At 32.6% G+C, this 16,655-nt stretch overlaps 1 protein-coding gene across 1 annotated transcript; it reads left to right on the forward strand.

Moving 5' to 3' along the window:
- Positions 1–2,761: 2,761 nt before the first annotated feature.
- fal (SAM and HD domain containing deoxynucleoside triphosphate triphosphohydrolase falten) lies at positions 2,762–16,013 on the forward strand. Its single transcript, XM_075306223.1, has 8 exons — positions 2,762–3,026; positions 8,099–8,265; positions 8,327–8,432; positions 10,148–10,408; positions 10,481–10,942; positions 11,007–11,086; positions 15,195–15,263; positions 15,328–16,013. Exons 1-8 carry the CDS (start codon positions 3,024–3,026, stop codon positions 15,365–15,367), a joined length of 1,188 nt encoding a protein of 395 aa, XP_075162338.1. The 5' UTR covers positions 2,762–3,023; the 3' UTR covers positions 15,368–16,013.
- Positions 16,014–16,655: the final 642 nt, after the last annotated feature.

Consider the following 16,655-nt stretch of genomic DNA (forward strand, 5'->3'; position numbering starts at 1 on the left):
ACACTTTCTCTGATTGTTTGAAGAGGCTCTTATTGGCGTCCTTCTAAATGTATCCACAATGGCACCTAATAATTGCACTCATGCGATACTTTTTTGTAGTAACTTGGCGTGGCACAAGTTTTCAATAGTGACGGCGCTTTTCAGAGGAGTTTTGGATATCGTATACGACTGTTTTCGACGTGGTGGGGATTCTCAGAAGCGCCCCCAAATTAAAAAAATGTTGGCAGGGTAGTACCCCCCCTTAAAACCGAATCAATTTATACAATTTTTATTTTCTAACAAATTTTATTTTCGAAACTGATTTTCCATTCCTATAAGAGTTTTCATGAGTTCATATGTATTTTTATAAGAAAAATTTCTACATATAAACAAAACAGTTATGGGGTTTTCTGGCTTTCTGGATAATGCTTAGTACTAAGTTCGTTTCTGCGAAAACCGAATATCTTCATCTAACTCCGTAAATAGGGTCTCCAACCCAGAAATGTTAACTTATTTATGCGAAATCTTAGTCATAGGCTTAACGGACATATACCCTGCCAACATTTTTTGAATTTGGGGGCGCTTCTGAGAATCCCCACTACGTCGAAAACAATCATATACGACATCAAAAACTCGTCGGAAAAGCGCCGTCACTATTGAGAAGTTGTACCACGCCAAGTTACTACGAACAAGTTTCTCATCAGTGCAATTATTAGGTGCCTATTTAGATCAATTTCGAAGGACGCCAATAAGAACCCCTGCAAACTATCAGAAAAAGTGCATTTTAAGGTAATTGCCCTGCCTGCATTTCAAAGTTCCATTTCATCTTCATCGCTACCACAGACTCGTAAATGTCACTACAACCATCCTACTGTGATGGGGGGCAGCATATCACAAAGTACAAAATGTACTTCATACATGTATTTTGCCATCACTACTTTTACAAAAGCCATTTTATTTTTTGTGAAACGCCAAGCGCAACCAGCTTGTTATATTTTATTTAAATAAAAACGAAAATAAAGTTCTGAAAACATAGATTTTACGCTTAAAATTGTGAAAGGTATATTGGTGAACAATTTTTGATTTTCCAAATGGAATAAAGTGATTGTTTTTCAAATATTTTACAGACACGCTGCCTCCATCGAATAAAAACACTGGCTGATAGACGCTGCAACATGTAACTCGCTACTTGTAACTCTACATCATCATTAATGCAAAAAATTATGTTAAATGTGATGTGATAGTGGTATAAATGTTATATTTTTAAGAATTTGTAAATGATTAATCAAATTAATAAATATCTAAACAAACGTGTTTTACTCGACCACAATGATTCTTTTACCACTATCTTAAAATGTGCTTTTTCTGATTGTTTGGAGGGTCTCTTATTGGCGTCGTTCTAAATTGATCTATAAAGGCACCTAATAATTGCACTCATGCGAAACCTTTTTGTAGTAACTTGGCGTGGTACAACTTCTCAATAGTGACGGCGCTTTTCCGACGAGTTTTTGATATCGTATATGATTGTTTTCGACGTACTGGGGATTCTCAGAAGCGCCCCCAAATTCAAAAAATGTTGGCAGGGTGTAGAAGAATCATTGTGGTCAAGTAAAACACGATTGTGTAGATGTTTATTGATTTGATTAAACATTTATAATTTCTTATAAATATAACATTTTTCGGTTTATCTCATCACATTTAACATAATTTTTTGCATTAATAAAAGAATGATGTTGAGTTTTAAGTAGCAAGTTACATATTGCAGCGTCTATCAGCCAGTTTGTTTATTTTCGATGGAGACAGCGTGCCTGGAAAAATATTTGAAAAACGATCACTTTATTCTATTTGGAAAGTCGAAAATTGTTCACCATATACCTTTCACAATTTTAAGCGTAATATCTATGTTTTCAGAACTTTATTTTCGTTTTTATTTAAATAAAATATAGTGTGTAAATATAACCATAGCGATTGGCGGTAGGCGAAACATTTTTGCCGCAACGGCAAATACAATAAGCTTGACGGCGAATAATTCCCTTTTTCACGTTTCCTAGCGTTTTTGTTGTCAATACAGCACGCTTTGACAATATTAAACAATGAAGTTGAATAAAAACATACAATGGCTTGTTATTTGTTGAGTTATTTCAAGAAAAAATAATCTACACGTGTCCAGGCAACAGCAATTCCTAGTGGTGAGTTAAAAAAAATTGATAAGCGATGGCAACACTATACCAGTTTTCGCCAAGGAGTTAGAATAAGTTTTAATTTAGCGACACGCCGCTAGCCGTCACGGTATTCCGTCGTGGATTTTGGGCTTCCCATAAGAAATACACGTAAATAAGTGTTCGCCTACCGCCTATCGCTATGGTTATATTTACACACATAACAAGCTGGTTGCGCTTGGCGTTTCACAAAAAATAAAATGGCTCTTCTAACAGTAGTGATGGCAAAATACTTTCATGTACATTTTGTACTTTTTGATATGCTTCTCCCATCACGCGATGGTTGTGGTGATATTTACGAGTCTGTGGTAGCGATGAGGATGAAATGGAACTTTGAAATGCTGGCAGGGTATACATTTATATAAAATCCGCCAGTCGTCTATCGACAATGATGTGTTTTGTGTTTACGTTTAAAAATAAGGCACATATCGTCGTTATACAGCTCCATCTAGAGTTTGTAATTTGCACTCTCTCGACAGAAACCCTATTTCTTCATAATTATTTAGCGGAATTGCCATATCATTGGAAATTATAGTGATCTGGCAATGCTGAAAATTATAGTGATAAAAAGAAAATAGCAAGAATTTGTGGATTATTTGTTTGCCAAAAAAAAAACAATTACCCTAAAGACATCGGTGACGGCAAACAATTTAATAAATCTTATTATTGCATAAAACTTTGTAAAAAGTATTCGTTTGCGTATGAAGTCTCAAGAATTTATTTTGTGAATACGCTTGAATTCGTCTCTTATTAGAAGTGTCATTTAACTAGGAAACGAAATTTGTGTTTTAAAAATTTCATCCTCTAGGATTGGAACCGGTGGAAATGGTAAGTTTTCTTCCCATTTTTCCAAGCAAAGGATGGTGTATCCATGCTTATAAGGGTTGTCAATGCCGTTGGCGTGTTCTTTGATTTGGTGAAAATCTTATTTTAGGATTTTACTGTTATTGTTAAGGGGGTTGTTGTGCGGGGGTGGTATTTGGCTGATGCAATCAGCTGTTCCGTTGTTTACAAACAAAAAGCCCAGCAACCACTTGATACGAAAAAATATATATATTGGAAATGTATATTGAAAGATGGTGCAATATGGGGTTTGTATGCGGGAAAGTACTGCTGTATACATTAATACACAGATAAAAACTTTGTTTTCTCAATAGGTTGGAGTGTTATGAAGATTCCATGGAATTATATGCTGCTGTATCGAACAAAACATTTATGTAAATTTAAATTCCGGTCTCAATTATTAACCGATTTCAATGAAAATTTTTTTTGACACAACTTTATTGAATTTGACGAACGCTATTGAATTGGATCAAATTTAGATATAACTCCCATATACAGTGCTGTTCAAAACATTTGCAACTAGGTCTACCATGAACCTAAACTAGGTATATCTCCCATAATAATAACTTTATTGTTTCGCTTCCACTTAAATAATAATCTTTATGGAGTATTGTTTCCAAATTCTAATTGGGAAAATGAATGGGCTGTTTGAAAGGTAAAGAATCATATAATTCGACCTGTTGCAAAGGGACCCTCCGATTTGGCTTGCGGAGCCAAATCTATGGTCTCTAACAACCATGCAAAAATTGGTTCACATCGGTCCATAATTATATATAGCCCCCATATAAACCGATCCTCAGATTTGGCTTGCGGAGCCTCAACGAGAAGCCCCCATATAAACCGATCCCCAGATTTGACCTCCGGAGCCCCTTGGAAAAGCAAAATTCATCCGATTCGGTTGAAATTTGGTACGTGATGTTAGTATATGGTATCCAACAACTATGCAGCAATTGGTTCATATCAGTCCATATATATAGCCCCCATATAAACCGATCCCCAGATTTGACCTCCGGTGCCTTTTGGAGAAGCAATATTCATCCGATCTGGTTGAAATTTGGTACGTGATGGTAGTTATGACATTTAACAGCCATGCCAAAAGTGGTCCATATCGGTCCATAATTGTATATAGCTCCCATATAAATCTACCCCAGATTTGACCTCCGGAACTTCTTGGAGGACTAAAATTCATCCGATTCGGTTGAAATTTGGTACATTGCGCTAGTATATGGCCGCTAACAGCCACGCAAAAATATGTCGATATCGGTCTATATTTATATATAGCCAATGGCCAATCACACAGAAATTGGTCCATATCGCCAAAAATAATCTACCGAAATTTTATTTCTATAGAAAATTTTGTCAAAATTTTATTACTATAGAAAGTTTTGTCAAAATTTTATTTCTGTAGAAAATTTTGTTAAAATTTTATTTCTGTATATAATTTTGTCAATATTTTATTTCTATAGAAAATTTTCTCAAAATTTTATTTCTATAGAAAATTTTGTCGAACTGAATTATGTTATATACGTATTTAATCGGCCTTTTTTATACCCTCCACCATAGGATGGGGGGTATATTAACTTTGTCATTCCGTTTGTAACACATCGAAATATTGCTCTAAGACCCCATAAAGTATATATATTCTGGGTCGTGGTGACATTCTGAGTCGATCTGAGCATGTCCGTCCATCTGTTGAAATCACGCTAGCTTCCGAACGAAACAAGCTATCGACTTGAAACTTGGCACAAGTATTTGTTATTGATGTAGGTCGGATGGTATTGCAAATGGGCCATATTGGTCCACTTTTACGTATAGCCCCCATATAAACGGACCCCCAAATTTGGCTTGCGAGGCCTCTAAGAGAAGCAAATTTCATCCGATCCGGCTGAAATTTGGTACATGGTGTTAGTATATGCTCTCTTACAACCATGCAAAAATTGGTCCACATCGGTCCATAATTATATATAGCCCCCATATAAACCGATCCCCCGATTTGCCTTGCGAGGCCTCTAAAAGAAGCAAATTTCATCCGATCCGGCTGAAATTTGGTACATGGTGTTAGTATATGGTCTCTAACAACCATACAAAAATTGGTCCACATCGATCCATAATTATATATAGCCCCCATATAAACCGATCACCATATTTGACCTCCGGAGCCTCTTGGAAGACCAAAATTCATCTGATTCAGTTGAAATTTTGTACGTGGTGTTAATATATGGCCTCAAACTCCCATGCAAAAATTGGTCTAAATCGGTCCATAATCATATATAGGCCCCATATAAACCGATCCCCAGATTTGACCTCCAGAGCCCCTTGGAAGAGCAAAATTCTTCCCATTCGGTTGAAATTTAGTACGTGATGTTAGTATATGGTATCCAACAACCATCAGGAATTGGTTCCTATCAGCCCATAATTATATATAGCTCCCATATAAACCGATCCCCAGATTTGACCTCCGGTGCCTTTTAGAGAAGCAAAATTCATCCGATCTGCTTGAAATTTAGTACGTAGTGGTCGTATATGATTACGAATTGGCTTTGAAGCCTCTTGGAGGAGCAAATTTCATCCGAGTGATTTGAAATTTGGTACATTGTGCTAGTATATGGTCATTAACAACCAGTTTTAAGATACCACAACCCAAGTACTTCGATTGTGGATGACAGTCTTTCGTAGAAGTTTCTACGCAATCCATGGTGGAGGGTACATAAGATTCGGCCTGGCCGAACTTACGGCCGTATATACTTGTTTTTTTTTTTTTTAATACATCCCCCGTATGGACTAACTTACAATTTAGAAGACGGTGTTAAGGATTTTTTAAGATACCTTGCCATCGGCAAGTGTTACCGCAACCCAAGTAAAAACCGGCTTTTAATCCAAAAACGCTCGATGTAAAGGTTCAAATCGCACGATTTTTTTGAAAAAATTTTTCATTTTGTCTTTTCAAACCGGATATGGATAGGATCTTGGTAATATGTCTAATTGTAGGAAGAAGAAAGCGCTGCAGGCAAAAAATTTTTCAAAAAAATCGCGCGATTTTTTTGAAAAAATTTTTTATTTTTCAATCCGTATATGGATATATAATAGTTAATATCACCGGTTATAGTAAAGATAGCAGCTTGACTTTGACCTTGACGGAAAGGTAGAAGTGTTAGCTACACAATGCAATCCGTTATTTAGTACTTTTATATGGAGCAGTTTTTGAGATATAAGCTTATTTATAAAAAACCGGTTCCGAAAAATACAAGTTTTTACCCGTACAGCTGGAACGGATGAAGCTGATATAACGGTTCATACATCTAGTGATGTACTTTCAAAAGTAATCGGATCTCTAGAACCGGATATATTAAGGATTTTTAACTTACACTTTAGAACCGAATAACCGGTTATCCGGTTACGACCGCCAAGAAAAAAAGTTGTTGTAATCAACTCAAAGAGTACTACCATCTGTGAAGTTTTGAAAAAAATCTGAGAGGTATAGCTAAACTAGAGTTTAGCCGGAAATTTTAACTTTCTGTTTCAAATAGGTTAAAAACATAATAAGGGTTAATAAAATGGTACAAATGATTAAAATTTTTTCGAAAGAAAATGAAAAATCCATTCTTAAAAAATTACCAATTTTTGAAAATATTTGATGTCAAACGTTTGAGACAATCGGTACAATGCTTTAAAAATCATAAAAAAAGTATAAAAATTATTTATTTGGCAAATTATTGCAAAATTTTTCATTTACATCCAAAACACTGAATTCGGATCACTCCTTAAGAAGTGCTGCAAATTCAGTGCAACGGCATTTGAAATGGTGGACATCCGTCCTATGACAAGCCCATGTTAAATTCATCGCTTCTGCGCCAATTTTGCACCACCAAGGAACATTTTCACTACTTTTTTGGCGACGCTTTCTTTGCTGGGTAATTATGAACCGATATGGAGCAATTTTCTGCATGGTTCTTAGAGACCATATACTAACACCACGTACTAAGTTTCAACCGGATCGGATGAATTTTGCTCCTCCAAGAGGCTCCGCAAGCCAAATCTGGGGATTGGTTTATATGGGGCTATATATAATTATGAACCGATGTAAACCGATTTTTGCATGGTTGTTAGAGACTATATACCAACACCATGTTCCAAATTTCAGCCGGATCGGACGATATATGCTTTTCTTAGAGGCTCCGCAAGCCAAATCTGGGGATCGGTTTATATGGGCGCTATATATAATTATGGACCGATATGGACCCATTCCTGCATGGTTGTTAAAGACAATATACCAACACCACGTACTAAGTTTCAACCGGATCAGATGAATTTTGCTCCTCGAAGAGGCTTCTGAGGTCAAATCGGGATTGGTTTATATAAGGGCTATATATAATTATGGACCGATATAGACCAATTCTGGCATGGTTGTTAGAGATCATATACTAACACCACGTACCAAATTTCAGCTGGATCGGATGAAATTTGCTTCTCGTAGAGGCTTCGCAGGCCAAATCTGGGGATTGGTTTATACGAGTATGGGGATATATAAATAATTACGAACCCATGTGAAACGATTTTTGCATGATTGTTAGAGACTATATACCAATACCATGTTCCAAATTTCAGCCGGATCGGATGAAATTTGCTTCTCTTAGAGGCTCCGCAAGCCAAATCTGGAGATCGGCTTATATGGGGGCTATACGTAAAAGTGAACCGATATGGCCACTTGCAATACCATACAGACCTACATCAATAACAACTACTTATGCCAATTTTCAAGTCGATAGCCTGTTTCGTTCGGAAGTTAGCGTGATTTCAACAGACGGACGGACGGACGGACAGGCTTAGATCGACTCAGAATTTCACCACGACCCAGAATATATATACTTCATGGGATCTTACATCAATATTTCGATGTGTTACAAACGGAATGACCCATCATATGGTGGAGGGTATAAAAAACCTAAATTCCATCTGTGAAGTTTAAACCATGAAGTGAATTGCATTTTGTAGCTTTTTGCTGAATAAAACAATTGATTATTTGAAATTTATGTACTGGTATTTTATTTTTCTTTCAGATGGAAATCTATGATGTTATCTATGGAAAACTCTTTCTGCTACCAGATGTTGCAGCTATTGTGGCTACACCTCAATTTCAACGTTTAAAATTCATAAAACAATTAGGATTTCTTAATTTGGATAATCTTCGAGAACATGAACACAATCGTTATCACCATTGCATAGGGTATAGTATAATTTTTATGTTGCCAAAAAAAAAATTATAACATTTATTTTATATTCTATAGGACATATCATGCGGCAGGTCTAATGTTAGATGCTTTGGAAAAGAATACAACTTGGCTTTCAGATAATAATAACAAGATTCCTATTCTATATCGTCAAGCTGTACAGGTATTAAGAACGAACAATGGCAAATTTTTCTTAGTGCTACTTTAGATTTGCATATAATTCTGTATTAGATATTTCCATATTGTTAAGAGGAATACAAACCACGGTTGGCAGATTTTTCAGAATATTCCAGAATATTCCTCCAACTAAGAGGAACTTCACAAATTTTCTATAGAAATAAAATTTTCTGTAGAGATAATATAAAATTTTGCTAAAATTCTCTATGGAGATAAAATTTTGCTAAAATTTTCTATAGGAAAAAAATTTTCGCAATATTTTCTATAGAGATAAAATTTTCGCAAAATTTTCTATGGAAATAAAATTTTCGCAAAATTTTCTATAGAGATAAAATTTTGACAAAATTTTCTATAGAAATAAAATTTTGACAAAATTTTCTGTAGAAATAAAATTTTGACAAAATTTTCTATAGAAATAAAATTTTGACAAAATTTTCTATAGAAATAAAATTTTGACAAAACTTTCTATAGAAATACAATTTTGAAAAAAATTCTATAGAAATAAAATTTTGACAAAATTTTCGCAAAATTTTCTATGGAAATAAAATTTTGAAAAAATTTCTATTGAAATAAAATTTTGACAAAATATTCTATAGAGATAAAATTTTGACAAAATATTCTATAGAAATACAATTTTGAAAAATTTTCTATTGAAATAAAATTTTGACAAAATTTTCTATAGAAATAAAATTTTGACAAAATTTTCTATAGAAATAAAATTTTGACAAAATTTTCTATAGAAATGAAATTTTGACAAAATTTTCTATAGAAATAAAATTTTGACAAAATTTTCTATAGAAATAAAATTTTAAAAAAATTTTTATAGAGATAAAAGTTTGACAAAATTGTATATAGGAAAAATTTTTGACAAAATATTCTATAGATATAAAATTTTGACAAAATATTCTATTGAAATAAAATTTTGACAAAATTTTCTATAGAAATAAAATTTTGACAAAATTTTCTATAGAAATAAAATTTTGACAAAATTTTCTATAGAAATAAAATTTTGACAAAATTTTCTATAGAAATAAAATTTTGACAAAATTTTCTATAGAAGTAAAACATTGACAAAATTTTCTATAGAGATAAAATTTTGACAAAAGTTTCTATAGAGACAAAGTTTTGACAAAATTTTCTATAGAGATAAAATTTTGACAAAATTTTCTATAGAGATAAAATTTTGACAAAATTTTCTATAGAGATACAATTTTGACAAAATTGTCTATAGAAAAAAATTTTGACAAAATATTCTATAGAGATAAAATTTTTAAATAAAATTTTGACAAAATTTTCTATAGAAATAAAATTTTGACAAAATTTTCTATAGAAATTAATTTTTGACAAAATTTTCTATAGAAATTGATTTTTGACAAAATTTTCTATAGAAATTAATTTTTGACAAAATTTTCTATAGAAATAAAATTTTGACAAAATTTTCTATAGAAATAAAATTTTGACAAAATGTTCTGTAGAAATAAAATGTTGACAAAACCATCTATAGAAATAAAATTTTGACAAAATTTTCTATTATGTGACGTATTATTTCTCTTTATTTCAGCAGAATTTTCTGAATTGTCTACTAACAAATTTCTTTGAGTTTATGGTAGCCTATGGCATTTACTAAATAGCTGCTCTGTATTGTGGTGTCCTTCACAAAAGCCTTAATTTTTTTACTGGATAAATTTTTCTTTATTTTAGATTGCTGGTTTACTACACGATATTGGCCACGGTCCTTTCTCGCATACTTGGGAAAGAGTAGCGAATAATTATAAACATGAAACAGTTGGTTTTGCATGTGTAGATAAAATATTCGCTGGTATAGATGAAAAAATATTCCCTGAACTTAGAGCTAACGAAAATTATGGTATACGCCTAATCAAGGCACTAATACAAGGGAAAATTGATAAATGTTTAAAATTAGATTTGGAATTTCCTAAGAAATTTAATTTTATCTTTGGAGTAAGTATAAATGGAAATATGCAAACAAAGAAATGCTTTATTTGATTATATATTTTCTTCATCTATCATTAGATTATCAGCAATAAACACAGTGAAATCGATGTTGATAAATGGGACTATCTGAAACGTGATCATTTCTACCTCAAAGAACTTTGTAATCCCAATATGGATATTGATGATATCTTCCTTAAGGCTAAAGTGTCAGAATGTGGCCAGCACATTGAATACCGTTATGAAGACTATGGAAAAATTTACAATTTATTTGCAGCCCGTTGGAATTTTCATAAGCTCTGCTATCAATTGCCTTACAATTTGATACGAGATGAAATATTAAAGATTATAGTAAATGAAACAAATCCAAAAATTAATCATAACAACGTAAGGGATATAAATCCTGAAAACGATATGCAAGACTTTCTGCATTTAACCGACAATAGAGTATTGAGTTTAATAGAATCACATCCATTGAGTGCGGTTCTAAAATACGGAGCACAGTTCCAGAATACCAGCAATTTATATGATATAACAAATGAGGTTAGCATATATCGTATACTTAAATAAATATTTGATTTTTAGTTTTGAATATTTCTATTACTAGGTCCTGCATATTGCCATAGATATACCAAGTGTAACGGCATTCATTAAACGAGCCAGTTTTGATTTCTATGGTTGTACAGAGTATGTATATTTTCTTAAAAATTAGCTTTTAACATACCCACCACCATAGGAGTATGCCATTCCGCCTGAACTCATATAAATGTACATTTCCGATTATATAAATGATATAATCCTGATCAGGTAGACGATTTAACCATGTTAATTCCTCCGTCTGGCTATCTGATATTTTGCTATCTGATTTTGTTTTTTATTTATTTATTTAACTCATTTTACAACCAAGCCGAAATGGCCATATACGGTTACAGGGATACTCAAAATAAAGAATTACATTAAATTTACTTTAAAAAAATTTATAAAAATGATTTTGTCACAGATTTGTTGGCTGTCTGAGAACAGGTCAAGTTTGAATGGGCTATATCGGTCCAGGTTTTGATATAGCCACCCTACAAACCGAAATCCGATTTTTTATTCGACTGGCCTGAAATTATAGGCGTTATGAACATGGCCCCTGGAATAATTGGCCCCAAAACCAAAATGAAGTTGGAGCCCAAAAAATTTTAAGGAAAACAACACCAACATCAAGATTTTCAGTTGTTTGAAGGGTAACTTCATTTTATTTTTGGGCCCGTTTGCATAATGAAAATTAACCCCAATATTTCAAATGAAAATAAATCCCGAATTTCTTTTTTGGGATAATTTTCAGGTTGAGTCTATTTTCGCATTCTGGTATTTGGGATTCTAGGATTTGTTGTTCTCTTCAGATTTTGCTTTTGCGTGGCCGGCCTTTGACCGGGGTTTAAAACTTTTTCCTATAGACAGAGTTCAATGTGGGCTAACGCGATTCCAAAGGGATTCGTACACGGCAACATATGTTTCGGTTTTTATACCCTGCGCCACACTATGGAACAGGGTATTATAAGTTAGTGCATATGTTTGCAACACCCAGAAGGAGACGAGATAGACACATGGTGTCTTTGGCAAAAATGCTCAGGGTGGGCTTCTGGGTCGATATAGCCATGTCCGTCTGTCCGTGAATACATTTTTGTAATCAAAGTCTAGGACGTAGTCCAATCGACTTCAAATTTGGCACAAGTATGTGGCAGTGTTGCCAACTCCCCAAGGCCAAAAAGCACCAAAAATATATTATAAATTCTAACATACCACCTTCCACCACAAAATCGAAAATTAAACTCTCTACCAAAAAAAAAAAAAAAACTTCCGAAGATGTATTATACAACTTTTGTGAATTGAATTTTAAGAAGTTAACGTGGGTATTAAGATCGAGTTTACCTGCTAAAATTACCATTTTTCATAATTACTTTTCTTAAGCAATTCATTTTAAGGAATACAAACTTTGTGAAAATTTGCAGCAAATATGCATAATTTTATGCCTTGTTTACTGATATACTTTTCACATTAGCGGCAAAATTCGAACTTAGTACTCACCATTATGAACCGCTATTCAAGTATACACTTTGATCAGTTTTAATGCTTTCGTCCAATTCATTTTGATCAGTGATGTTTTTCAACTTTCAAAATATTAATATATGGAAGGAGTCTATTGCTTATGTCAGTTGTGCGTGCTTTTCTGAATCTAATACAAACGTTTTTAATGACATCTTTACCAAATTCAAAAATTCGACACTCATCGCTCGACTTTCCTACAGAATACCCTAAATAACAATATTAATTAAAAAATAATCAATACCAACTTCATAACAATCGAATTCTATATTTGGCAATAAATTTGAGTTTTTTCGGCTCTTGAAAGTCTAATCAAAATTTTTGTATCAATTAAAATTAATACTGTTCAAAATAAAAAAAGCACCAAAAGCACTAAATGAAAATGCCAGAAAGCACCAAGTTGGTGCTTTTTTTGAAAAGGCACCAAAAAGGCAATTTGGTGCTTTTTAGAAATCAAAAAGCACTAAATTTGGTGCTAAAAGCACCAAATTGGCAACACTGGTATGTGGTTTTGGCTCAGAATAGAACCCTATTGATTTTGGAAGAAATGGGTTCAGATTTAGATATAGCTCCCATATATATATTTAGCCCGAGATGGACTTATATGGCCCCAGAAGCCAGAGTTTTACCCTAATTTTGCACAAGAAGAACAATTAGTACTATAGTCAAGTGTGCCAAATTTTATTGAAATCGGTTTAGATTTAGATATATCTCCCATATATATCTTTTGCCCGATATGGTCTAATACGGTCCCAGAAGCCAGAGTTTTACCCCAATTTGGTTGAAATTTTGCACTAGGAGTACAATTAGTAGTGTATTCAAGTGTGCCAAATTTTATTGAAATCGGTTCAGATTCAGATATAGCTCCCATATATATCGTTCGCCCGATTTACACTCATATGACCACAGTTGCCAATCTTTTACTCCGATTTAATTGAAATTTTACACAGGGAGTAGAATTAGCATTGTCGCTATGCGTGCCAAATTTGGTTGAAATCGGTTCAGATTTAGATATAGCTCCCATATATAGCTTTCGCCCGATTTACACTCATATGACCACAGAGGCCAATTTTTAACTCCGATTTAGTTGAAATTTTGCACAGGGAGTAGAATTAGCATTGTAGCTACGCGTGCCAAATTTGGTTGAAATCGGTTCAGATTTAGATATAGCTCCCATATATATGTTTTTCTGATTTCGACAAAAATGGTCAAAATACCAACATTTTCCTTGTAAAATCGCCACTGCTTAGTCGAAAAGTTATAAAAATGACTCTAATTTTCCTAAACTTGTAATACATATATATCGAGCGATAAATCATAAATAAACTTTTGCGAAGTTTCCTTAAAATTGCTTCAGATTTAAATGTTTCCCATATGTTTTTACTAACATTGTGTTCCACTCTAGTGCATTAGCTTACTTAAATTTTGAGTCTATAGATTTTGTAGAAGTCTCTCAAATTCTGTCCAGATCGAGTGATATTTAAGTGTATGTATTTGGGACAAACCTTTATATATAGCCCCCAACACATTTGACGGATGTGATATGGTATCAAAAATTTAGATCTACAAAGTGTTGCAGGGTATAATATAGTCGGCCCCGCCCGACTTCGTTACTTGTTTTTCTTAAAACTTAATATTTTTGTATCAGTTAGGGGTCATTTCCACACGGTCCATTGAATCCAAAGAGAAAATGAACCCTAATTTTATTTTGGGGTCGATTTTCATCTTCTAGTTACATTTTTGGGGGTTCATTTTCATATCCATTATGAAGCATCGCCGCACATTTGTGGCCCTGCTTCAATTGGGTTTTGGGGCTCATTTTCCTGGGGCCCCTATCCAAACAGCCGAAAATAGGTGCTTATATCGATCCATGTTTTGGTATAACCTCTCTATAGATCGATCTTCAGCGATTCTTGGCCATTTAGACAACGCATTTTTTACCAGAATTGTCTGAAATTGGAAATCTAGAGGTAATTTATGTCCATGTTTTGGTATAGCCAGCCCCCCTATAGACTAATCTCCCGCTGTTACTTTTTGTTTATCTATATACCATAATTTGTGTCTGATTTGCCTGAAATTGTGTATCGGTCCATGTTTTTGTGTAGATCCTATATAGACCGATTTCCTTAGTTGTTGCCATTCCGTTCGAAGTGCATCGAAATATTAGTCTCAGACCCCATTCTGGTGATATTCTGGGCCGACCTAGACATGTCCGTCCGTCTGTTGAAATCACGCTAACTTCCGAAAGAAACAAATTGTCGACGGTGCAAGTCGGATATTGCAAATGGTATCCCCATTCTTGGGCTTCTAAATACCGCAAAGAGTCTTGAAATGGGAAATCTACAAGTGTTTTAGGTCCATAAAGAGATATTTAAAATTTGGATAAATGGATTTGCCGATTTTACTTCCTGAGATTATAGAAGGCATACTGATCAACCAAACTGAAAATAGGAATAAAATTTTCCGCATTTTCTTTTCGTCCTCATTCGAGTAATGGGAATTCAGAATTAAAGCATATGATGTAGTCTCCATATGTAGAACCTTTAATCTTCTTGAGGATGTTTTTCATAAAATCCTTTAGAATTTCTAAAGCATTACGACGAGAGATTTTCAAAGGAATGTTTTCTATTAGATCTATGGTGGTCGATATTTAGGATAATGTAATATAATCTACATAATAATATTTATATTTGCTTATGTACAGAGACAAACCAGAGGTTATAGATGAAACAAAGACAATCCGGCAAGTCATTCGATTTAAATACGATAGTAGGTATGTATAGGTAAAATATAATTTCAGAATTTTCATAATCATAATTAAATTTTTTTTATTGCAGTAACAAAACAGTTCTCTACCATATACAGGCCCTGGAATAAACATAAATGTTTACCCGAAATTTTAAACTCAACACAAAAATGTGCTTATTTTTAATGATATTCACTGCATAGTCTGCATCACAACGTATGGCATTTCAACAAGAGACTACTATTAAGTACCTTTTGTAATACATTTTGAAACAGTATAGTACCTTGAATTTTTATATATGTTTTTTTTTCTAGTTAAATAACTTTTCGTTATAATATTATTTATATGTTTTCATTCATTTTATGTAAGTCCAATGGCAAATGGCCTGGTATATGAATTCACTTGTTTTCAACAAGAAAGCCATTTTCGTTCATTCATTCATCAAAGATGATACCATGTTTTTTTTAGTTTTATTTCAGTTTTATTACGTTTCTAGTTTTTTTTTTGTTTTGTTGTTAAAATATCTTTATGTTCTATATATGAGTGTTTATTTTAAATGTCTTAATGAACTTATGATTAATCTTAAATGAGAATAATGTATAGAAATGTTTATACAGTCGTTAAGAAAACGATTCCACATCACCATTGTCTTTAGTTATAGTAACACTAATTACTTCATGTTTGATACATAATAATAATAATAATAATAATAATAATAATCATGATATACTTTAAGAAATAATAATAATAATACAAAATTTGGCAATACCAAAGAAATATTTTCATCCTTATTATTATGCTTATTTGTCCGTGTAAATATTCTCGGAGGTTCAATCATCGGAAATATCAGTTGGTTTGTAGTGGATTTCAACAGAAATCCACTATAAAAATATACACCCATATACAAAAAAAGTTAAAAGTTTGCCATATACATTCATTCGATAAACTGTCAATAAATTGTTTTGCGTAGAATTTATAGAAAATTTTGTCAAAATTTAATCTCTATAGAAAATTTTATTTCTACAGAAAATTTTGTCAACATTTTACTTCTATAGAAAATTTTGTCAAAATTTTATTTCTATAGACAATTTTGTCAAAATTTTATTTCTATAGAAAATTTTGTCAAAATTTTAATTCTATAGAAAATGTTGTCAAAATTTTAATTCTATAGAAAATGTTGTCAAAATTTTAATTCTATAGAAAATTTTGTCAAAATTTTAATTCTATAGAAAATTTTGTCAAAATTTTAATTCTATAGAAAATTTTGTCAAAATTTTAATTCTATAGAAAATTTTGTCAAAATTTTAATTCTATAAATTTTTTCTCTATAGAAAATTTTGTCCAAATTTTATTTCTATAGTAGACATTTTTGTCAAAATTTTATTTCTATAGAAATTTTTGTCCAAATTTTATTTCTAT

The sequence above is a fragment of the Haematobia irritans genome, chromosome 4 (assembly GCF_050003625.1).
Source record: "Haematobia irritans isolate KBUSLIRL chromosome 4, ASM5000362v1, whole genome shotgun sequence".
NCBI classification, from domain to species: domain Eukaryota; kingdom Metazoa; phylum Arthropoda; class Insecta; order Diptera; family Muscidae; genus Haematobia; species Haematobia irritans.